The following is a 23,775-nucleotide window of genomic DNA, read 5'->3' on the forward strand; positions in this document are numbered from 1 at the left end:
AGGTAAATAGAGGCCTCAGATAAGAATTCACCTCAAAATTAGTCAGAAGAGGTTTAGGCCTGTAGATGATAGAAATTGGCTTGGTTGATGCAAATGCAGGCTACATATGAATCATTCTTGTTTATTAAGCCTGGAAGGGCAGTAAAAGATTTTGGCTCCTGGTTCTACTTTTGTCTATGTGATTGGTTATTTTTAAGCAAAAATTATAGAAACCTGGTCCTTATGTGGTCAGTGGTGCATTTTAAAGCTCATAGAGAAGATCATGTTCACCTGGACCACTCACGCTCATTTTGTAGATGAAGAAACCCAGGCCTGAGGTGTGTGGGCTGGGGCTGAATCCCAAGTCTCTTGACTCCCTGCCCAGTGATCTTTCTACTGAGCTACCGAAGGGAACGAATAAGCAATATTCAAAAGAAAACATACAAGTGGCAAAAACACATATGAAAAGCTTGTATTGAATGCAAATTAAAACCAGAAGATACCATATTTCATTGAACAAATTGGCAAAGATACAAGTTTATAACAAAGATTTTGGGGGGATTTTTTTTGGTGTTATTTATTTTTTTTAATGTGAAACTTTTGGGAAACGGGCCGTTAAGCACTCAGCTGCCTGGTGCCTGAAATTTCACAGAGATCTAGTCCTTTGGCTTAAAATGTTGTCTCATCTTAAACATGAAAAAAGAAGTAAAATGTTATGCTTTACCAATCATTTACACCTCAGAGAAAATGGGTGCCTCAGCTCCTTTGCTGAGAATGGGGTTTCCCTGAGGTAAAGAGAGAAAGTCAAACGTCTGTAGGTTCTTTTTTAAAAAGATTTTATTTATTTTTTTGACAGAGAGCGAGAGAGAGACAGCGAGAGAGGGAACCCAAGCAGGGGGAGTGGGAGAGGGAGAAGCAGGCTTCCTGGCTGAGCAGAGAGCCCGATGCAGGACTCGATCCCAGGACCCCGGGATCATGACCTGAGCCGAAGGCAGACGCTTAACCATCTGAGCCACCCAGGCGCCCCTTTATTTTTTTTTTAAAGATTTTATTTATTTATTTGACAGAGACACAGCGAGAGAGGGAACCCAAGCAGGGGGAGTGGGAGAGGGAGAAGCAGGCTTCCCGTGGAGCAGGGAGCCCGATGCAGGCCTCGATCCCAGGACCCTGGGATCATGACCTGAGCCGAAGGCAGACGCTTAATGACTGAGCCACCCAGGCGCCCCATGAGCAATTTTTTTTTTATCTGCATAATCTTTTATAGTTTATAGAGGTCTTTAAAATCCTGTTTCGTTTGACTCAACAGTCTTGCAAGCTAAGGAGGAAGGGTCTTTTCAGTTTGCAGATGAGGAAACTAAAAACGAGAGACTTTTTTTAAAGTAATCTCTACACCCAAGGTGGGGTTTAAACTCATGACCCCGAGATCAAGAGTCACATGCTCTACCGGCCAAGCCAGCCAGGCGCCCACAACCCCCCGCCAGGTCTCCTACTCCCAGCCCCTGTTCCTTCCACTTTACCACGCTGCCTCTCCACAAAAGCGAAGGGGACAAAAACCTCGTCATTCCAGTTAGGATGATAAATCGCCAGCAACCTTATTGCTTGAAATTCACGCCCTTCCAAGTGTTCGCCTGCCCTTTGCGCAGAGTCCGAAGGCTGCGGCCTCGGGCGAGTCCCCGAACGTGGCTCGTGTCGGTTGCGCGCCGGGCAAGTCCTCGGGCGGCCACGGCGCCCTCGGAGCCGCTCCGCGCTCTGCTCCCCGCCCCGCCCGCGTCCCCGGGTCTCCGCCGCAGGGAAAGCCGGCCGCCCTCGGGAGCGAGAAGGGGACGCGGCCGGCCTCCCCGCGTCGCGGGGGTGCTCACTAAGCTCTAACCGGGGAACGCGAGGAGTGACGGAGGAAAGTCCCATCGGTCTTGCGCAGCGGCAAGTTCGGGGCCCTCGACGGGCCCTCTTCTCCCTGCCCTTCGGCTTGAACGCTGCTGGCCGCACCGGCCTTGGAAGCTGCGTGTCGCGGTGGCGGCGCCCCGGTCACCGCGCGCGGGCCCCTGAGCGTCTGCGAGGAGCGCACGTGCCCGCCGCGGCCGACGAGGCGGCTTCTCTGTAGTTTGCATCGCCGCATTTTTTTACGTGCAACACTTTGTTAAAAGGAATTGTAATCACACTGCTCTACTTAGAGGTGCAGCGAAGGGCACTCGGTGGTCACCAGAGTACTCCCCTGGGAAGGTCACCCACCTTTAGCTTCCACCCTCCCTGCCGCAGGTGCGGTGGATGAACATGGCCACACGCTCCCCCTGCCCCTCTTTTCCTTCCCCTCCTCTCTTTCCTTTAAAGCAAACATTGACTGCGGGTGGCCCGCAGAGCCAGGGCCGAGGACAGGCCAGGCGCTGAAGAGGATTTGAAGGGCTCCTTATGTTATTCAAAGTCAAATCCGCGTTCTCACAGTGGTCCACGAAGGGCTGCCTGTGGGTTTTGAGCTTTTAGAATCAGTCTGTAGAGAAGCATGGAGAACAAGTCTACTTTCGGAACGCTGCGGATGTTATCAACCCTGAAGACATACATGACAGGGGACAGGAGTCAGCAGGGAGGAGCAGGAGAGGTGATGGTGTGATCGTGTCTCCCGCCTTATGAGCTGAGTATGGCTGATTGACTTTAAAAGGTGTACGTGTGGGGAGCCTGCTTCTCCCTCTGACCTTCTCCTCTCTCATGCTGTTTCTCTCTCGCTCGCTCTCTAATAAATAAATAAATAAAATCTTTTAAAAAAAAAGGGGGCACCTGGGTGGCTCAGTCGGTTAAGCGTCTGCCTTCAGCTCAGGTCATGATCCCAGGGTTCTGGGGTCAAGTCCCACATCGGGCTCCCGGCTCAGCGGGGAGCCTGCTTCTCCCTCTGACCCTCTCCTCTCTCATGCTGTTTCTCTCTCGCTCGCTCTCTAATAAATAAATAAATAAATTTTTAAAAAAAAAGGTGTACGTGTATGAAAGGCATAAAGGGAACGAACAGAGGAACTAAATAATGCTGTATCTATTCAGAGGGGGAGGAAGGTGGAAACGAGGAGTCAAAGTGAGCAAAATCTGCAATCAGCAATCAAAAAACAAAGTAATAAATACCTAGTTTAATATCGGCACGTTAATGCCAGAGAGTATTAGCTTTTATTACTATTTTATAAGGACACTTAACAAAGGGATGCATGCTATTAACTGCTGTCTAAAGCACGGTGGTATCTTTCTTCAAAGATGGGCCTCCGTGCAGCATGCCTCTTCTTATTCCTGCTCCTGGGTAGCCCCTGCCGCACCGAATCTGACTGACCCAGGACTCACTTGAATGAATAGAAGTGGCAGAGGTGACAGCCTGTCCATTCTGGGTCTAGGCTTTAAGAAGGGCCAGCACTTCTGCTCTTGCCTATTTTGGAGCCCGGAAAGAAGTCCTGCTACCCTGTTGGGAGCGGTCACACGGAGAGAGAAAGGCCCTCAAATTCCCAGGGGACACCGAGAGAGGCCCGGCCGCCCAGCGCCGCACCTCAGCCCCCCTTCTAAGCAGGTGCGTGAGGGAGGCCATCTTGGCCGTTTCAGCCTCATCGCTATCGGCCGGCAGCAGCACGAGATACCCGAGCAGGGCCAGTAGAAATCATCATCCTGCTGAGCCCCAGCTGAGCCACACAAGTGTGAGAGATAATAAAATGGCTGTTGTGTTTGGCCTCACAGTTTTGGGGTGGTTTGTTATGCAGCAAAAGATAACTGAAACAGGCAGGTGTAATCTCTTTCTGTCAGGTCACCCACTTCCTGCTCAAGTGCCAAAATATGAATCCCCAAATTCCAAGAACTGAGGAGAGTGTGGGGAAGGGAGGAGAGAGAGGAGGATGGAGAGGAGAGAGAAGGCAGCAGGATGTTTGGCTGCCCGTGGGGTGAGGTGGGAGTGAAAGGAGCTCTGTGGCAGGGGACTAAAAGGACTTTTATCCCCATGAATGTCAGAACTCAAATTTGGGGTTTTCTGGAGCCGCTATAAATACCTCACCTCCGTCTTCTCATTTTCTTCCAATCCTTAGGAAAGACTGCTACCCACAAATTACTTTGTATGAGTAGAATTTTTGTAAAAATTCAGGGGCCGAATTCATGGTTGGACACTTCCTAGGGAAAAAATCAGAACACGGAGGAGAAGGCTTATTCAGTCCCTTCCCTGCAGGTGGACTTGGCCTTGGTCCAGTGATTTGCCTTGGGCATCAGACTGCGAGCAGATGTGAACCGCACTGCTCCTGAACAGAAGATTCTAGAGGCATTGCAAGTTTCCACCAGGCCTTTCTTTCCTGTGCCCTCTGCCATGAGAAGGGCATACCCCATAGAGCACCTGCTGCTTTAGCCTGGGTCCCTAAGTGAGAAGACACATGAACCTGTTCTCAAACCACAGCCTGCAGCCAAACCACAACCACGGCCCTGTAACATGAGCAGGAAATAAATATTTGTTGTAAGCCGCTAAGATTTTGAGGTTACACAGCATAATCTAGCGAAAGCAAACAACATGAAGCCCAAATTCTAGAGGCTTCCAAAGGGGAGAAAAGAAATCTGGTAAGTTACAAAGGGTCCAAGTCAGACAACATCAGGCTTAAGATTAGCAATGCCAATCAGCAGTCTCAGGATCATTACCTTTAGAAGGTACAATGGAGCCCTGCCTTCAAAGCATTCTGACTTTAAAATTTATAACTGATAAAATTATGAAGACATACTCATATACACAAGAACTTGGAAAGCATACCATTCATGTGCTTCTCATGAAATAAAATATATAATATGTATATGGCCTTATAGGTTTTTCTTTTTTTAAGATTTATTTATTTTAGAGAGAGAGAGGGGCAGAGGTAGAGGGAGAGAGAGAATCTCAAGCAGACTCTCCGCTGAGCACAGAGCCCGACACAGGGCTCAATCTCATGACCTTGAGATCATGACCTGAGCCAAAACCAAGAGTCCAATGCCCAACCGACTGAGCAACCCAGGTGCCCCGGCATTATATTTTATCCTACCAAAGTGAAAAGAAAAAAAACCTCTTTCCTGTTACTGAGGGTATAGGGAAATAAATGATGGTGCTGAGAAATATTGAGATTAATTTGTTTCTGGAGAATTTAGCAAAACATAAAAATCCTAAAAATATTCCCACCTTTTGAATCAGCAATTTCATTTGCAGAAAAATATTTGGAGAAAATTAGCATCAATATAGGCAAAGATTTAGCTACTAAGATGTGGCATGAAGCATCATATGTAATAGTGATAATTGGAAACAGCCTAATGTACCTACTAGGCAGGCATTAACTATGATGTTGTAATTTTTAAAAATTATCCCTTTGAAGTAAACACTTTGTGTCTTACAAAATTTTTTTAAAGATATAAACCTTTTCTTTTTACTCTTATGCTCCAGCCACTGAGTTTCTTCTTTGAAGGCAACTGTTCCAATTTTCCTTTTAATCTTTCCGGAGACATTCTTCCTTGTATATGTATACATGATAACTAGATTATATATTAAATTACATATGCATATATGTATTTTATAATGGTAGCATACTGCTCTGCTCTTGGCTTTTTACACTTAATTCTTCTTAGAGATTATTCAATATAAGCATGTGGATAGTGACCTCATTCCTTTAAACTACTGTAGAGTATTCCTTTGATATGTGTCCCTTAATTTACCTAAGCCGTTTTGAGAAGATCACATCTGTAAGGGATTTATAGAAGAACATTTAATAACATGCATAGATGTTCATGATTTACTAGGTGAAAAAATACATGAAGCAGCAGATTACAAAGTGGTTGAGAGCTATAGTAGTCTGCAAGTCGACAGACAGTCTCTTCCAAATGCTCAGGACACATATACACGTATTCACATGAAAGCCTGGCATTTGCCATTACAAATTCCTGGACTGACTCAACCATTGTGCCCTTTGTCCTAGCGAGTTGGCCTTTGTAACCAGGGAAACAGCCCCAGTTCATAATCTAAAGAAATACTGCAGAGATAGTCCAGCTAAAGATAAGGAACAGAGTTATATTATTCTCTGGGTACTCGGTGATCTCTCTCTAGCGCGCACGGTTTTGTGACTTTGACAATCAGTGGTTAGTTCTCATCCACATTGTCTATAGATTTCTGAAATTGGTGACAGGTACATAGATAACCAACCTGTGGAGTTTGGTGAATCTTCATCCTCATGTTTCCTAGACAACCACACGTGGATACTGTATAGCACATTCTTATTCCTTTGACCCAGATACTCTGCAGAGGCTGGTGTTGATGCACATACCTGGCATTCCCATCTCCTTCAAGGCAAATTTCCACATTTCTCTGAGTGCCTGAAGAGTTTGCTTCTTGAAGTCCACTCCATGATGTACATGTGATTGTCAATGGTATGGTCTCTGGTCCCTACCCCACTGACGGCAGAACAACCCTTCCTCTCTCCACCCTTCTTCTGGAAGCCATTCTGCGGGGCCCAGGTTGGAAAGACTTGGTGATCTTAACACACTTTTCTTTTCCAGGGATGCCTGTGATGCCGGGCAGCACCCTGGTAGAAGCATCCAACCCCAGACTTCCCTGCTGCTTAGTCAATCCAGGAGTGGACTTCACTCCCACCTCCTTTCCTCACTAATAATCGAGTTAGAAATAGATCAGAGGAGGGGCGCCTGGGTGGCTCAGTCGTTAAGCGTCTGCCTTCGGCTCAGGTCGTGATCCCAGGGTGCTGGGATCGAGTCCCACATCAGGCTCCTTGCTCGGCGGGGAGCCTGCTTCTCCCTCTGCCGCTCCCTGCCACTCTGCCTACTTGTGATTCCTCTCTCTCTCTCTCTCTGTGTGTCAAATAAATAAATAAAATCTTAAAAAAAAAAAAAGAAAGAAATAGATCAGAGGAAGGGACTAATCCATGAGTGACCAGAGGCCTTTCAGTCTTGTAGAAACTATAAAATCAACACTAATAGAAAAACAGTCCTGGATCAGGCCCTCGAGATTTGCCTGCCTTGCCGGTCTGAGTTTTCCCTTTTCAGCCTCACTCTGGCTGGTCGCGGGACCCTCCCTGGGAAGCAAGGACAAGAAGGGAGGAGACAGGTCCAGACCCTGATGGTGTGAAAAGGTTGTCACAGCTGGAACCTTATCTCTGCCTCCACAAGGGCTGTTCATATTGAAACAAGTATGCTTTAAACAACAACAGCACAACTTTTTATTTTGGAATAATTCTAGACTTACAGAAAAGTTGCAGATACGACTTACAGTTCCTGTATGTCCTGACCCAGTTTCCCCTAATGTTAACATCTTGCATGACCATGACACATTTGTGAAAGCCTAGAAACCAATATTGCTTCATTACCATTCACTGAATTCCAGATTTTATTTGGGTTTCACTAGCTTCTCCACCAATGTCCTTTTGCTGTTTTAGTATCCAGTCCGGGATCCCGCGTTGCACAGAGTCATGTCTCCTCTGCTCTGTGACAGTTTCCCAGCCTTTGTCTTTCACAACCTTGACAGTTTTGTAGAGTATTGGTCAGATATTTCATAGACTCAGATTCAGGTCATCTGATGTTTTTTCTCATGATTACATTAGGATTATGGGTTGTAGGAAGAATAACAGAGGTGAAATACCCTTCTCTTCATCCCAGATTGGGGGTACAGGACATCAACATGGCTGATCACTGGTGATACTAACTTGGATCACATGGACAGGTGGGGTCTGTGGGTTTCTCCACTCTCGAGTCACTGTTTTGTCCCTTTCCATATTCTATCCTTTGGAAGAGTCACCAAGTCCAACCCACACTCAAGGGGAGGGAAACTGGGCTCCACCTCTTGGAGGGAATAGTATTTACATAGATTATTTGGAATCAGTCTGTAAGGAAGCTTTGTCCCTCCCCCCTCCCTCTCTCATTTATTGATTTATGTGTGTGTGTATATATATATACACACACACACCACACAGAGTTGTTTAAAAAATATATCTAAGTGGCGACAGTTATTATCCGTGTTGTTGGATCATGAGCGACTTCCTATTTTCTTATTTGGGTTTATCTGCATTTTCCAGATTGCCTACAAGAAACCTAAATTATTTTTGGAAATAGAAAAAGCCAATGCTATTTTTAACATGCTCATCACAGAGAATTTGGAAAATATAAAATTTTATATAGAAGAAAGTAAAGTTATAATTTTACCACTTAGGACTATTACTAATAATGTGTTGTATTTCTTTAATTCTTTTATGTAAATGTGTGTATGATCTTTGCCACTCCCCCCTCCTACCCAGGTTAGGATCATACCATATGGAATGTTTTGTATTCCGCTTTAAAAAAAAAAAAGTAACACTGTATCATAAACATCACCCTAAGTCTTGAATACTTTTAAAAACAATGTTTTAAAAAAATACCAAGCAAAGTAGTGGGGCAAATGTGCAGGAACTGAAGTATAAAGATTCATTACAAAGTGCACAAAGCAAGTTGCAAAGCCGTATTACAGGGTGATCATACAAGATAGTCGCCAAGCACATAGTTTCGGTTATCTCTTAGGAGGAGGAATTATGGGGAAATAGTTGGAGGTTTAAAATTTTAAAATAATGTGTATATTGTTATTATCTCTGTAACCAGAAAAATAACACAGATTTCAAAATAAATAAAAACATTTTTAAAGGGCTGTACAATATTCCACGATACCCTAAAATTTCCTGTTGGACATTTGGATTTGTTTCCACCTTTTCATTATATAAATAAAGATCATCCTAGGATGAACGTCTTTGCTTTCAAGTCCTTTTCTGAGCTCTTTATAGCCTATGATAAATTTGAAGAAAAATTCCTAGGTCAATTTGTGTGTACTGATCTTAAAGGATTTTGCTTGAAATGCATGCTTATACATAAATGTATGCCTGTATATAAAGGGTAACAGATTTAACTTTCTATTTTTTTTTTTTAAGATTTTATTTATTTATTTACTTGACAGAGAGAGAGACAGCGTGAGGGGGAACACAAGTAGGGGGAGTGGGAGAGGGAGAAGCAGGCTCCCCGCCGAGCAGGGAGCCTGATTCGGGGCTCAGTCCCAGGACCCTGGGATCATGACCCGAGCCGAAGGCAGACGCTTAATGACTGAGCCACCCAGGCGCCCCTAACTTTCTATTTCTTAATAGAAATCAGCAAGACCACTTAGTTTATAGCCTCTGGTTTACTCAGAGAATTTCTCACGGGAAAAATGGACTCTCTTTTGAAATATATTCCAGAGTCTTCCTTGAAAACCCTAGGAGAAACTTTGAAAACTGGCTAATAGTCTATAACAGAGAAATGGAGGCAACAGATCAATGTTCTTGATTCATTAAGCTAATGTGACGCAAGCCAATTCACTCGCAGTACTCTGACATGGAATTCAGAAGAGAGACTGTAAAAAATAGATATAAAAAATTTAAAAAGTCATTAATCCATGGTTTTATCCTCTAACCTATTTTAAAAATTAAATATAGGGGCGCCTGGGGGGCTCAGTCGATTAAGCGTCTGACCCTTGATTTCAGCTCAGGTCATGATCCTGGAGTCCTGGGATCAAGCCCCCCCTCCACCCTACCCCCCGAGTCGGGCTCGCTCTCTCTCTCTAATAAATAAATTAAAAAATTTTTAAAAAGTAACTATAGTCCGGGCGCCTGGGTGGCTCAGATGGTTAAGCGTCTGCCTTCGGCTCAGGTCATGATCCCAGGGTCCTGGGATCGAGTCCCGCATCGGGCTCCCTGCTCCGCGGGGAGCCTGCTTCTCCCTCTGCCTCTGCCTCTCTCTCTCTCTCTCTCTCTCTGACTCTCATTAAAAAAAAAAGTAACTATAGTCCTACTTTTTTTAAAAAGAAAGTTTTATTGAGGAATAATTCATATATCATAAAATGTACCCTTTTAGAGTATACAATTTGATGGTTTTAGTATATTATTACTGTGCAACTGTCACCACTATTTTGGAACATTTTCGTCATTCTTGCTTTTGGAAACTCTTTCCCCATTTTACGTTATAATTATTATACATCGAAGCTGCTTCAAATCCATTCTCAAGTGAGGCAAGGAGGAGACACATGTAGTTAAATAAACAAATACAGTTTTGACCACCCAGTTAATCTGTGTTTAACATTCTTGAACTTTATCAAGGCCTCGGTTTCCTTGTCTGTAAAATCAGACGTTTGGTGTGCTCTCACAAAGGACTCCGATTTAAATTCTATCTTTTTGCGTAGCATTCCTATGACTGTTCATATTTCATGATGATTTCAGTCCCATCACTTTGGGTAGAGCCAGGCCTTGTATATACAGAGGAGGAATATGCAGATGCCTTCGTTTCCAAATGTGATGAGATCTACCCAAAAGAGACAACACCTTGTTACAGTTTGGGGCTAGCCAGTTAGCTAAGGACACGTGTTTCTGCACGGTTACTTTAGTTAGGACTGACCTAACTAAATTACAAATATCTGGAGGTAAGGATTTAGCAAAAATGGAAAATGCTGCAAAGCAAAGGACCCGGCTTCAGGTAACTAGTGCTTACCACCTTTAAATGCAAAAATAAGTGAAATTGGTGGAAGTTTTCCGAAAATTTTAAAGCCGGCTCTGCCAATTCCGGGCTACCTCCCCGAACCTGAGATTTCTTACTTGTAAAATGTGGCTAACAATACCTATTTACTCATGTGTTTGGGAGAGTCTGTGAGAGAGTAGTATAAAGCATCCGATCCAGTGCCTGACATCTAAGGAGGGCTTACTGTAATTTAGTTCCCTTGGACCAGTTAATCTACCAAGAGGTAGGTCTGATGATCTAAAGGTCATCAGAAAAGAGGTGATAATACATAATGTCATACATGATACATGTATAAGTCCGTGAAATTAAGGATTATTTAAAAAAGCCATGGGGCACTTCGGTGGCTCAGTCAGTTAAGTGTCTGCCTTTGGCTCAGGTCCTAATCCCAGGGTCCTGGGATCGAGCCCAGCATCAGACCCCCTGCTCAGTGGGGAGTCTGCTTGTCCCTGTCCCTCTGCCCCTCCCCCACCCACCCTCTTGCTCGTGTTTGCACACGCTCTCTCTCAAATAAATAAGATCTTTTTTTAAAAAAAAAAAGGAAAAGCCATAATTTGCCTACATAATGCATCGATGATTTGTATTTCAAGTATGATAGCTGCTTTATATTTAGAATATTGATTTAAAATATTTCTTTCCTTGCTACTACACAAGGCTTGAGATTTCTATTATTACTTAATGCTTCTCTCTTGCTTTGATCCTATCAAATTTCCTAAAATATCCAACTGCTTTGGTCATTAGTGCTCCCTTGTGGGTTTAGAAATTCTGAATATTAAGGGGTACCTGGCTGGCTTAGTCAGTAGAGCACGTGACTCTTGATCTTGAGGTTGTGAGTTCCAGTCCCATACTGAGGGGTAGAGTGTACTAAAAAAAAAAAAAAAAAAAAAATCTTAAAAAAACCCCAAATTCTGACAATTAAAAAACCAAACAAAAAACACTTTGTAAATTTGTGCAAGACAGTGTCTAATGGTTAACAAGTTGAGATAAAAATACTGTAAAAAATGTTCTAGGATTTTATATATTCAGAGTCCTGGAAAATCTCCTAGCAATGTAACTAGATGGAGTCTTCTTGGGGATCTTGGCCAAAGATTTACTTTAATCCTTAGGGATTGTGCAATTTGAAAATTGAAGTTTCAGTTTCACTTGCACTTAATGGCTACCTTTCAGCCATATGTATTCTTCCTTGTCAATGTTATTGATCAAAGGGCACGTTGTGCACTTATTGGGCAAAAATTATATTCTTCCTCTTCAGAGTGGCATCCAGCTTATCTATTTATGGTATGCCATAATCTGTAGCAACAAGGAGTTTAAAGTGCTTACAAAGGCAAAACAAAACAAAACAGCAATAACAAAACCAATACCATGCCCAGTGTTGAATAACGTAAACCCTCTAGTACCTCTTATATATTTTTGGTTTGCTGAAAAATTGACAGCAGGGCTCTTGCAAAGCAACTGCACCCTCAGGATTTTGCACTCACCACCATGGAGCTGGCGGTTGGAGAAAGGCGATCTTAAAGTAGACCGGGAAGGTGGGAGGACACAGGACTAGTCCCTTCCTTGTGAAGCAGACAGAGCATGATCCCTAGCTAGGCTCTTGCTCTGTCCTCACCTCTCTATTCAATCTGTAACAGACCTGAGAAAAGGACGGAAGGAGGACACAGGTACAGGACAAGAGAATAATGACAGTTGTTTGTATCATTTCACAAACTCTCATAGCCAGAAGGATCCTTAAAAACATCGAGCTTGACTACTCCTTATTACTGACTGAGAGGCCAGAGAGACACAAGAGAACATGTTTAGCACAGTGCAGTTTGCAGTGGGGTTGGCTCTAGAGCCCTGCCTCATGCTGTTTCTCCTTGCCTGCACAGCTCTGGTGCATGGTTTTTGTAAGAAATGATGGCCGGGCTCGGCACTAGTAACATTGGTGAAGCCCACAGTTTGCTGTCGGCCTATTTCCACCTCCATTTCTTACCCCCTGTGGTGGCCTCCACTCCAAGCCCTGAAGAGAGGCCGGGGCTCTGATGCTGCCCTCCAGCCAGTCAATAGTGCCCCCCATGGCAGCCCACATGCCCATTTTTCTCAGCATGCTGATGACGAATAGCTCTTGGGAAAGCTATTCCTTTAAACAAATTCACATAAAAATCAGAACTGGGACTTTATCTCCCTAATCTCGGTGGGATTACTCTGGAACCCAGATGCCTTTCTAAATGTTAAATATTTCAAGTAGAATGAGGAAGAGATTTTTATCTCTTCTAGGCCAGTCAGCCTCTGGGCAGAATTAGTCATGGTCTTGCTCTCTTTCAAGTGTAAAGGCTCTAGATGCAGGGACAGGCAAACTGGGGAGTACCAGGGCAAGAGGGAAGAGGTCCTTGTCCTGGTTGGAAGTACTAGGAGTGGTCTAGATGTTAACCCAACAGAACTTCCTGGAGTTTGGGGCGACAGTAGCCCCGAGTTACATTATAAAATCTGGATTTGGAAATGGAAGAGGGGACTTCCAATGGATCTCTTGAAGCCAACGAATGGCTGAGAACCTGTGATTTAGAGGGAGCATTTGATGGAATCAATTTTGGCGAGGGATTTTTCTTCTAAATGTGATCACATTAACGGAAGAACGAAGAGTATGGCATCTAAAGAGAAGTCAGTCTCTAAGACAAATGTGTGTGTGTGTGTATTTTTTTTTTTTAAGTAAGCTCTACACCCAATGTGGGACTTGAAGTCATGACCCTTAGATCAAGAGTTGCATGCTCTACTGATTGAGCCAACCAGGTGTCCCTCTAAAACAAATACATTTTAGAGATTTGTTTGAATTCAATCCAAGATTATTTTCAAATTTAGTTTATATAAGGTAGGGCTGGTATTTTACAGGGGTTCTTATATTCGTAAGATTAAATACAGTATGATTTTCTCTGACCTGAAAATTTCAGGTAGTAGAAAGGAGGATAATTCTGAAAGAGGAAGGGAGGAATGGTGGAAAGGTGATCTTGAGATGGGGATGGTGGCAGGACAAGTGACAAATGCCAATTCTTCCCCTAGATGCACTCCTGACAGTTCCTCTCCTTTTCTTTTTTTCCTCTCACAGCAAGCATTTCTCCAAGATTAGGACTGACTTTTCTTCTCACTCACAGTACTGCCCCACTGCCTCACAAATACAAATTGTTCATAGGATTTCGGTTGCTAGAACACACACATTAAGACTCGTGTCTCTAACATACGTCTCCTGCTTTTTTCTCTAGCTGAACTTCCAGTAGCTAATCATGCTGGACAAACACAATTTTTTTTTTTTTTTTGGACAAACACAGTATTAAATTTGTTTTGTGTATTCCCATAACGAAAATGCTTTTTCATCAACATTTAGTTGTACCTCCCCAGCCAATTCTTCTATCTCTGATGATTCCAACCCCTCAGGAAATCTCTTGGGAGTTCTGGTCAGATTTTCTCATGATGCTGATGTTGATGTCTTCTCTAAATTTTCTGGTGAGGTCTTAATTTGTGGCCAACTCCATCAGGCTGTTTCTTCTTGGAGGCTATATATTCCCTTGAGGGCTTATTTTCTTCTGTGTCTACCCAGTACTTGATGACTTGATAGTGTTTGCTAACAATAAGCAAACATTTTCAATAATATCAATAAATTCAACTGATACAGAGAAAAACTTGACATTTTTGTCTGCTGGAAGATAAGGGCCTTTTCATGTTGGAAATGCAAAAGTCATTACATAGAAGATATGAGCAATTGGGCGCCTGGGTGGCTCAGTTGTTAAGCATCTGCCTTTGGCTCAGGTCATGATCCCAGGGTCCTGGGATCGAGCCCCACATCGGGCTCCTGGCTTGGCAGGGGGTCTGCTTCTCCCTCTCCCACTCCCCCTGCTTGTATTCCTGCTCTCGCTATCTCTGTCTCTGTCAAATAAATAAATAAAATCTTAAAAAAAAAAAAAGAAGATACGAGCAATTGAGGAGGATGAGGTCTCACACCTTTTTGGGAGGAAACATGGCAACCACTGTTTTAAAAAAAAGTCTAGATGGTTGCCAGAGGGGAGCATGGTGGGGGATGGGCAAAATAGGTGAAAGGGATTAAGAAGTACAGATTTCTAGCTACAAAATAAATAAGTCATGGGGATGAAAAGTACAGCATAGGGAATATAGTCAATAATATAATGACTTTTATGGTGACAGCTGGTAATACACTTACTGTGATGAACATTTTGAACTGTATATAAATGTCGAATCACTCTGTTGTTGTACACCTGAGACTAATATAGTATTGTATGTCAACTATACTTCAATTAAAAAGTAATAGGGGCGCCCCTGGGTGGCTCAGCTGGTTAAACGACTGCCTTCGGCTCAGGTCATGATCCTGGAATCCCAGGATCGAGTCCCACGTCGGACTCCCTGCTCAGTAGGGAGTCTGCTTCTCCCTCTGACCCTCCTCCCTCTCATGCTCTCTGTCTCTCAAAAAAAAAAAAAAAAAAAGAAGTAATAAATGAAATAGTCAAACTAAAAAATATTCTACGGATTTCCTTCAAAGGACCACAATTAATGAAAAAGTTAATATATTCCCAAAGTTCTAGAGGGTAATAAAATAATCAATCATTATATAGCTCTTTCTATACAAAGCACATTAACATCATCATTTCATGTAATACTTTTAACAACCTCAGGTGTTAGGATTCTCATTTCAGGTAAGTGTTATTATTCTCACTGTAGAGTTGAAGACACTGATGATCAAAGGTCATGACCTGGAAGTGGCAAAGCCAAAATATGACTTGTGGTTGGATGTCTTTCTGGTTCAGAGAGGGAAAATGTGGAAAGACAGTGAAACCAGTCATCCTGAATACTCAAAGGTGCTAGAGACCTTTTTGAATGAGGAGAAGCTCTTTTCGTGCAATTAGATAAGCCTTTTCCCTAAGAGCACAGAAGATGATCACTAGCTGATGTCTGCTGAATGGGAGGGTACATGAGGAGCACTGGTTAAAAACACCCACCAGGACCCAAACTGGCTGATTCTTTTTTTGGGCAAAAGGTAGAAAATGAATAGTTTGGCATCTATCCAGTTATCTAACACAGACATGAATATTTTTTCCTTGCAGTTCCTCTTAGGCCACTTTAAGAGAGCAAGTAAATTTCCACCAAGAATGTACTCATGTATTTGGTAAAATCCAATGTTTGGATCATTTCTTCATTACGGTGTTTTAGATTTCCTGCATAGGATAGTTATATATGTTTTATGAGGAGATGATGTCCTCTTTGGAAGGATAGTAGCCTTGACTAAAATAAATAGAATCCAAAGAAAGAGGCCAATGTGTGGTAGGGAAGAATGATTTTCAGATTTCCTCCAGTGTATAGTTCTATATAAAAGAACATCAGATCCCTGCCTAACTTTAAGTGTGATTATTGTTTGCGAACATGCTTCTCAACTTCAGTGGTATGCAACTGAGAAACATACTCTTTTCAGTTATCACTGCTACAAAACAAATCATCCCAAAACGTAGTGGCTGAAAACAATTTATTCTCATAATTTTGTGGGTGGGCTGGGCACAGCTGGGCAGTTATGCTGGTCTCACTTATTTGGCTATATTCAGCTGGTGGCTGCACTGAGTTGGAAAGTCCAAGAAGGCTTTACTGGCCCCTTGGTGTTCCTCCTGTGGCCTCTTTCTCTTCATAGGGTATCTTGTCATCTGGAGGTCTAGTCTAAGCTTCTTTACAGCATGGTGGCTGGCTTCCCCAGAGAGAGAAAGCAGAAGTTGCCAGGCCTTTCACGACCTAGGCCCCAAAATAGCACAGTGGAACATCTGCTGCATTCTCTTTGTCTAAGGAAGTCACTAGTCACAAGGTGAGGAGAAGGGAGGGAGACTTCACCTCTTGATAAAAGGAATGGCAAAGTGTCATTGCAAAAGGCCTTGGGATGGGAGAAATCCTTGCAGTCAGCGTTGGAAAGAATCTACTATACTCTCTCAACACAGCACTATTAAAAATAATGAAAGCAGAAAGATTAGTTCAAGAGAAAATTTAAAAAATGAAGCATCTTTAAATAATGACCTCATTCATTATTTTACTAATTGTTTTTCTCTCTTTTGATCATTGGTCTAAGTTTGGTCTTTGAGACTCTTCAACTTTTTAAACCCACAACAGAAACTACTGTGACGATTTGGAATCGAAGTTGCAAGAAAATTTCATATTTTGTAGCTTATGTATTGGGAAGGGCCAGAGAAATATTTTGATGAATTGAAAGAAAAAAAATCTTATAGCCTCAAAGTAAATGTTCTCAGGAATAAGCATCTATTGGGTTGGACTGGAAAAGATTTTCTTAGTTTTTCCATTTGTGAAAATTGCCAACTCAAGGCACAAAAAGGAAGAGTTGCTATACCAACTGTTCAAACAGTCCAACTGAGAGGAAATGAAATAACAAGTTCTGAAGTTTATATGTGAATATGACAGTTCTTCTCATTTAAATACAAAATATTAGGCAATGGACTAATAGGTGAGTTGAACAGAAATAAGGAGACAGAAATATTTCTAACTTTTATTAAAATAAACTAAAGAACATATTCAGGTTGAGTTATATATACAAATGTAAGGTCACCAAAGTATTTAAGCCCATATTTAGGTTTTCCAAACATCTTCAGCTAAATTTTTAAAATATTACGTATATTTAACCTAATAACTAAAACTGCTTTGTAGTGAATTGTTTCTGCGGTATAAGTTGTCATTATGCTAATTATTGTGTGCTAATTAATATTACAGCTACAAGTTCACGAGGTTTGAAATAGACCTGCTTCTCTACTAATAGATTCTAAAATCTTCAATGTGACAGTATTGAGAGACATGGTCAGTGACTAGTGTTCACAACAGAAAAGAAAAATTGTAACTTTAATAAATACAAGTTGTTTCTACTCCTGTTAAGTACGATAACCAAATCTCAGCTTGAGTAGATTACAGGTTAAATATAAAGTAGACTGAAACTGAGTCTCTGCTGCTCAAATATAAAACTGGTATAATTTAGACATATTTGTAGAATTCCCTTAAGTTACCATTTACTGAAAGCATTAAAAGTTTTGCTGAAGTTAGAAATGTCCTCAGTGTTCTTTGCCTTAATGGAGATCTTAAATTAGTATTTCACAGCATATGTATCATTTCCCAGCTAATTAGAGTTATATATTAAAACATCAAAGAATGATTACATATTACTCTGCATTTTAAAAGCACACCTGTTTTATTTAATTAAAATTTAGTGATAATTAGCTTTAAAATCCACTCTAGTTTATACAATTGAACCTCCATTAGTTGTCTGCAAACTATTGACGTGATAGAACTAGCAGGGAGTGGTTGTGTGTATGTGTGTGTGTGAGTGTGAAAGCAAGCAAGCGAGGGAGAGATGAGAGATGGGGAGGGAGAAGGGGAGAGACAGAGACACAGAGAGAGAGAGAGAGATCTAGCTCCTCTCTAGAAAGCCTCTTCTAGTGGGAGAAATGTCCAGGACGGAAATGCCATGTGCTATGGAGAATCATAGAAGTCCACAGCTGAATGGGAGCCCTAGAAATCACCTAGCTTATCTCTTCCTTTATTTTTCAAATGAGAAAATGAAGGCACAGAACAGTTAAACGTTGTGACAAGGCTACACGGAGAATTGCAGGCCAGTCAAGAACCTGGTGTCCTAACGCCCAGACCAAATGATAAGTCTATTATTCTTTAACCTACCACTGGTAAAGACTTTGTCTTCTACTAAAACAAGAATGAAGTTGATGAGTTCATGATTTTATTAGGAAACAAACACCCACACTCACACACACATACACACACACCCAGAACATTACTTTATTGTGTGTGGCATTTTATCTTTATGTCTTAATTGTATGCATCACAAATTTATACGTAATGCATACGTATGCATTATAAATCAGAATCTGTGATTCAGTTAATACTTATACTGACTCCCCAATTTTTTCAAGATTTTAAGGTTTGTGCTGGGCGCCTGGGTGGCTCAGTCGGTTAAGCGACTGCCTTCGGCTCCGTCATGATCCTGGAGTCCCGGGATCGAGTCCCGCATCGGGCTCCCTGCTCGGCGGGGAGTCTGCTTCTCCCTCTGACCCTCCCCCCTCTCGTGCTCTCTGTCTCTCATTCTCTCTGTCTCAAATAAATAAATAAAATCTTAAAAAAAAAAAAAGATTTTAAGGTTTGTGCAGTTGTACGATCATTCCTCTTCTGGTAGTATGTTTTAATTAACAAAAAAAAGTTTTTTGGTCTTTTTGTTGTTGTTTTGTTTTTTCTTTTGAGAATTCTGTGCCATTCAAGTTGTTCCGAAACCAGGATTGGAAATCATTGGTAGTGACAAATGAATAAGAAAGTGCCATCTTTTTGAACAACTGTAATTCCATGGCAAGTAAGCTAAAGAACCACAAAAAATCTTCAGAGTTGAGAATTTTTTCAAAATAACTTACTAATTTTCTTAGGTCTTGTAGTTTGGGAGATCTGCAGAGCAATGACGAGCCGTGATATGGCTGACTTAGAAGGGGGATAGTCTGCTCTCTGCTCACCTCTTTCTTTCCTGCCTGAGAGCTTTGTCTGCACCCCTTCCTCAATTATCTCCCTAATCCAAAGCATGCAAAAACCTCTTGAATACAATTTTTTGACAATTCAGTCTAGTTAAAATAATCCCCAAAAGCGACCCCCTAAAAGGGCTTTGTGGCTGGGGGCAAGTTGGAACAAGTGCGGTCGAATAGGACCAGGACTGAAAGGAGCCCAAAGGCAGAGTCCAAGCAAGCAGACTCCCAGGGCTGATAAAGGTCTAATGAAACGGCCTTTCTACGGTGTATTTATTTCCTTCTTCCCTGAAGCAGCAGCAGGAACTAAAGTCCGCATTTTCAATTCTCCGTGAAGTGCTCTGCAAACCAAATAAAACGAACGGCTTGGCTGCTTGGAGATTCTCAGGTACGATGTGGAAAGTCTGGGGAAACCAGGGTGCGAAGCGATCACGCCTGGGAGTGGAGAGGGCGGAGCATTCAGGTGGTGCTGCTCACCATGATGGCTCAATACTTGGACGGCACCAGGAAAGAGCTATATACATAAATTAAAAAGCTTGAAAGCTGGCACGGGTGAGACAAGTCACAGGTGAGCCAGAAACCTCACAAGAATGTAAAGGAAATGCGTGGTTACAGAACCGTGTGGGCTTCTGTGAAGAGCCCGCTGAGTTTTACAGAAGTCATTACTTAATTTGGGCACTACATGCTGAAGCGCACCTATCTTCCATGTGGCTGAGAAGTGCAAGGGAGTCCGTGCAGCACCGAAGTGAGAAACAGGCACTTAAAACAGAAAAGAGTTGTAGGTTGAGGTCTGTGCGCCTGCGTGATTCCGAGGCGGGTCGCCCAGGGAAAGGGCCAGTGTGCAAATGTTACTCGGATGATTGTTTTTCTTCATGGTAAAAGGACTGCAACAGAGCACTTTCCTAAGCATTAGATGCTTTCTCCTCTTTCCCCCTCCCCAGTGATCTCTAAATGATGGATTTGTCTATGGAAAAAAAAATTGAGAGAGAAGAACGCCAGTTTGCAGTAATTCTTAAATGTAAGCAAAACTAAGAAATGACAGTCACCCTATCAACCGTTTGAAGCATGATTATAAGCAAAATGGGAACTGGAGTTGTGTGCTGTGTTCTGAATTTCTGAGTGTGTTTGTCTGTGTGTGTGTGTGTAATGTAATTTAGGAGAGCTGGAGCAGGATGAGTAGTTTGGCAATAAGAAGGCTTACATGAGGAGCGCCTGGGTGGCTCAGTCGTTAAGTGTCTGCCTTTGGCTCAGGTCGTGATCCCAGGGTCCTGAGATCGAGCCCCGCATCGAGCCCCGCATCGAGCCCCGCATCGAGCCCCGCATCGAGCCCCGCATCGAGCCCCGCATCGGGCTCCCTGCTCCGCGGGAAGCCTGCTTCTCCCTCTCCCACTCCCCCTGCTTGTGTTCCCTCTCTCGCTATGTCTCTCTCTGTCGAATAAATAAATAAAATCTTTAAAAAAAAAAGAAAGAAGGCTTACATGATAAAAACACTATGGAAGTTAAAAAGAAATCTTTCAGCAAAGTTGCCGTTTATCTTTTATTTCTCATTTTCCTTGCTCCTGTGGCATCATTTAATTAAAAACGCAAGAAACATACAAATCTGAAGAGGCACATTCTTGATGATAAAATGACAAGAGGAAGACCAAAGAAGCTTAGAGTCACGCTAAGCATGTTAAATGGCCAAATAAGCCCATTTAGAATGTCCTTCCAGTGAGCAAGAAACCCCTGTTGAGATGCCATAATTCCTAAGTAAAGAGATGCTCCTCCCGAATAACTGAACAAGATTCTCTAGCAGTTTCCACAACCATGTTTATAAGTGCAATAAACTTTTAGAGGTGAACAGAAGATGTTAGTGTGATTTCCTAAAAACAATTTATGCTTGGCGTATAGTGCCAGATACATGGCATTTCTTGGAATTATGTGTATTTGCAAAATTTGACAACGTTCAGGTAAGCATGCCAGACCCAGGAGCAGAAAAGAGTTAATGAAATAATCTTAATAGTTATTGAAACATCACTATTTTGTGCCTTTATGCCAGGCAGTGATAGACAACCCCATGCTATTATTTTACATGAGTTCCTTGCTAGCAAACGAAAAGCCCTTTAAACAGACTGCCTCATTCTTTGATGTCTAAGATAAAAGGCATCTATCATGATGTTTCAAAACTTATAAACATATATGTATATATGTGTACATATGTATGTATGTATTTAGGTGTATCTGTCAAGTGTACTTGGGAAAATATCCCAGTGTAAACGGGGCTTACCTACTGTGGTGTTTTGTTTGTTTGCTTCCTCTTTTTGGTAGGAGACACAAAGAAGTTAACTGAACGACAATCTTTCTGTTGTTGGAAGCACTTACAAACCTGATCTGCTCATGATACACAAGTTTAGGGCTGCACAAGTTCACACAGGCTATGGATTCAAAGGTTTGGAAGAATATCGACTGTGAACTAAATATTTAGGACACGCACCCAACAGGATACATCTAGGCACTGAGATGATCGAGCCAGGAAAAAGAATAAGAAACGATGATGTTCCAAAGGACAGCATTAGAGTCAGCAGTCGGTTATCATTGGGCATTATGTCATGAGGATGGTAATTCCTTGTAGTTCCTTATTTGCTATGTAAATGTATGGAATTTTCTCTGACTTGCTTTAAAATTAGAATCGTCAGTGTCTCATGAGACAAAGTAGAGTCTGCCCTGGAATCGAGGGATAAACCTACATGACATTTCAAGGTTCCCTTCCTACACCAATATAAAATTCAGCATTACTCAACAGACCTGGTTACAGTAAGCGTGAATTAAAATGCAGAAACATAATGTCATTCCTTACACAAAAACAGCTAGGCAAGCTATTTGATAATGCTCTAAGACATTATGTGGTCAGGTAAACCAAAATAACATATGTAAATCTTTTCCAACAATCAATGTACAAGCCCACAAACTCTCACTATAAATTGCCTCGGGAGGGGCTGCTCTGATGAAATGGAAATGTCTCCTCCATATGTGCAGTTTCAGACTCTATAACATTTAAAGAAAATGTTCTAAAAGATAAAGTTGGCATGTAAAAAGCACGGGCAGAGGAATCAGTAATGATCAGAGCAAAACAATTCTAGAAGGCATCTTAATTTTCATATGGCTCATTTGCACTTGAAACACTGAGAATTCCTATCTCTTTTGTACAAAAATGTGTACATATTAAATTACTTTCCACTTGAAAGAACATTTTCCTAAATGTTTGGAAGATGATCAAATTTTAACTGGAGGACTTGTTTTCTTCCATCAGGTGTGGGGGAGATGTGGCTTCCTGGTATGAGAGGCAACAGTTGATTCTAATAGCAGAACAAGACAAAAATAAGAAAGTAAATGGAAAAGAATTCCTATTTGTACAATTTGATTTAAAGATGGCAAAACAAAAAGGATACATATGATACAAAGATGTCAAAAGACATCAATTTAAAATCAAATAGGGTTACCTTTCCAAAAATTGTGATATTCTGATACTTGAAAATTAGGTTCTATTACTTATTCTAGGATTCTCATGGATGTAGTTGATTTATTTCAGTATGTTTATCTCTGAGTATCTAGTCCGTGTTTAAAAGTTAGATGCCCCCCAGCTTTTAGACAATAATTTCAAGAGTCTACATTCTACCTATCTTAAATTTTTAATTTTAGGATATTAATTTTAGGATATTTGACAGAACAGTAAAGATTTAAAACCTCTTTACTATCAATTTTAAACAATATTTAGTCTTAAGGAAATTGTTGGTTACTCACTCAGGGATCTAGAAGTTGGTATCCAGGGGGAAATTTGAACTCACAAAGTGAAACCACATTGAATGGAAAGATCTTTTTGAATTTTTAGTTTATTTTCTGATACGATAAAATGTTTAGGGAAGAGGCTCATGTTCAGAAAGAAAACCAGAACCTGAAAGACATCCCTGCCTTTCTCTCCAGAGACTTCACCTGGTGGCTGGAGATGCTTAGCCATGGTCTCAATGGTGGGGGCTCTAGTAAGGCTTCCTCCTGAAGTGGGAGAGGATGCAGTTGATGAAGGACTGAGAACATGACCTGAGTTCTGTAAATGAGATTATCTAGGTCTATGCTGCTCTTTGTGCTTCTTTTCCTTTTGGAGAAATAAAGTTCCCGATCTGCATCAGCTGGGCTATGGGGTATGAAGGAATGGGGAACACAGCTGTGAACGGGAGACTCCCAGGGAGAGGAGCATCGGCACCTCCTCAAGGCGAGGCTGGTAAAAGCGCAGTCAGGAACCGAGGGCCAGGATGGGGTACTGCTGCTCTTCACCCTCCCAGGCCAAGCGGGGGGAATCTGGTGACATGTTTTTTTTAAGGAGACAGTGTTTTTACACACAATTCACCCTGTATTTCAAACTGCTGCCTCAGACTTATTTGAGCAAACCCTAATCTTTTGGTTAAGTAAAGTGCATTGGGCTTGACTTGCAAACGCATAACTTAAAACAGTAAAAGATAAAATGGTCTATGTAGTAAAAATTTGAAAATCACCTTAACATGTCGTCTTGTTGGTTAGTTTGATCTTTCTCTCTCAAAAAACTTCAATTTTAATTATTAAAATGGTGGAAAAAAACCAACCACCACCTGCTTTCTTCCTTTATGGTAGACATGCTAATGAGAAGATAAATGACCAATAAGTAGATCAAAGGTGGAAGCTGAAGCAAACATAGAATGGGATGATTGTCTGTCTGGTAACTTGAAAGTTACAT

The 23,775-nt window shown here is 41.9% G+C and overlaps 1 protein-coding gene across 4 annotated transcripts in view; it reads right to left on the minus strand.

Annotated features, from left to right (window-relative positions):
• Positions 1 to 9,680: 9,680 nt before the first annotated feature.
• Positions 9,681 to 23,775, minus strand: part of CDKL4 (cyclin dependent kinase like 4) — a 62,848-nt gene continuing 48,753 nt past the window's right edge. Inside the window, exons 10-12 of one of the 4 annotated variants that reach the window (XR_010405534.1) lie at positions 11,976 to 12,130; positions 11,281 to 11,361; positions 9,681 to 10,287 (exon numbers count right to left, since the gene is read on the minus strand). Coding sequence is in view for 3 of the 4 variants with exons in the window: in XM_045884468.3 (XP_045740424.1) it covers positions 22,265 to 22,366 (102 nt within the window). In the remaining variant the exon portion in view is untranslated. Of the gene's footprint in view, positions 10,288 to 11,272; positions 12,131 to 17,002; positions 22,367 to 23,775 lie in introns of those variants that run through there. The other 3 variants (XM_064572142.1, XM_064572143.1, XM_045884468.3) reach the window with 3 other exon arrangements.

Source organism: Mirounga angustirostris, unplaced genomic scaffold (genome assembly GCF_029215605.1).
Source record: "Mirounga angustirostris isolate CCGP_5_RB_7025 unplaced genomic scaffold, mMirAng1.0.hap1 SCAF_10, whole genome shotgun sequence".
NCBI classification, from domain to species: domain Eukaryota; kingdom Metazoa; phylum Chordata; class Mammalia; order Carnivora; family Phocidae; genus Mirounga; species Mirounga angustirostris.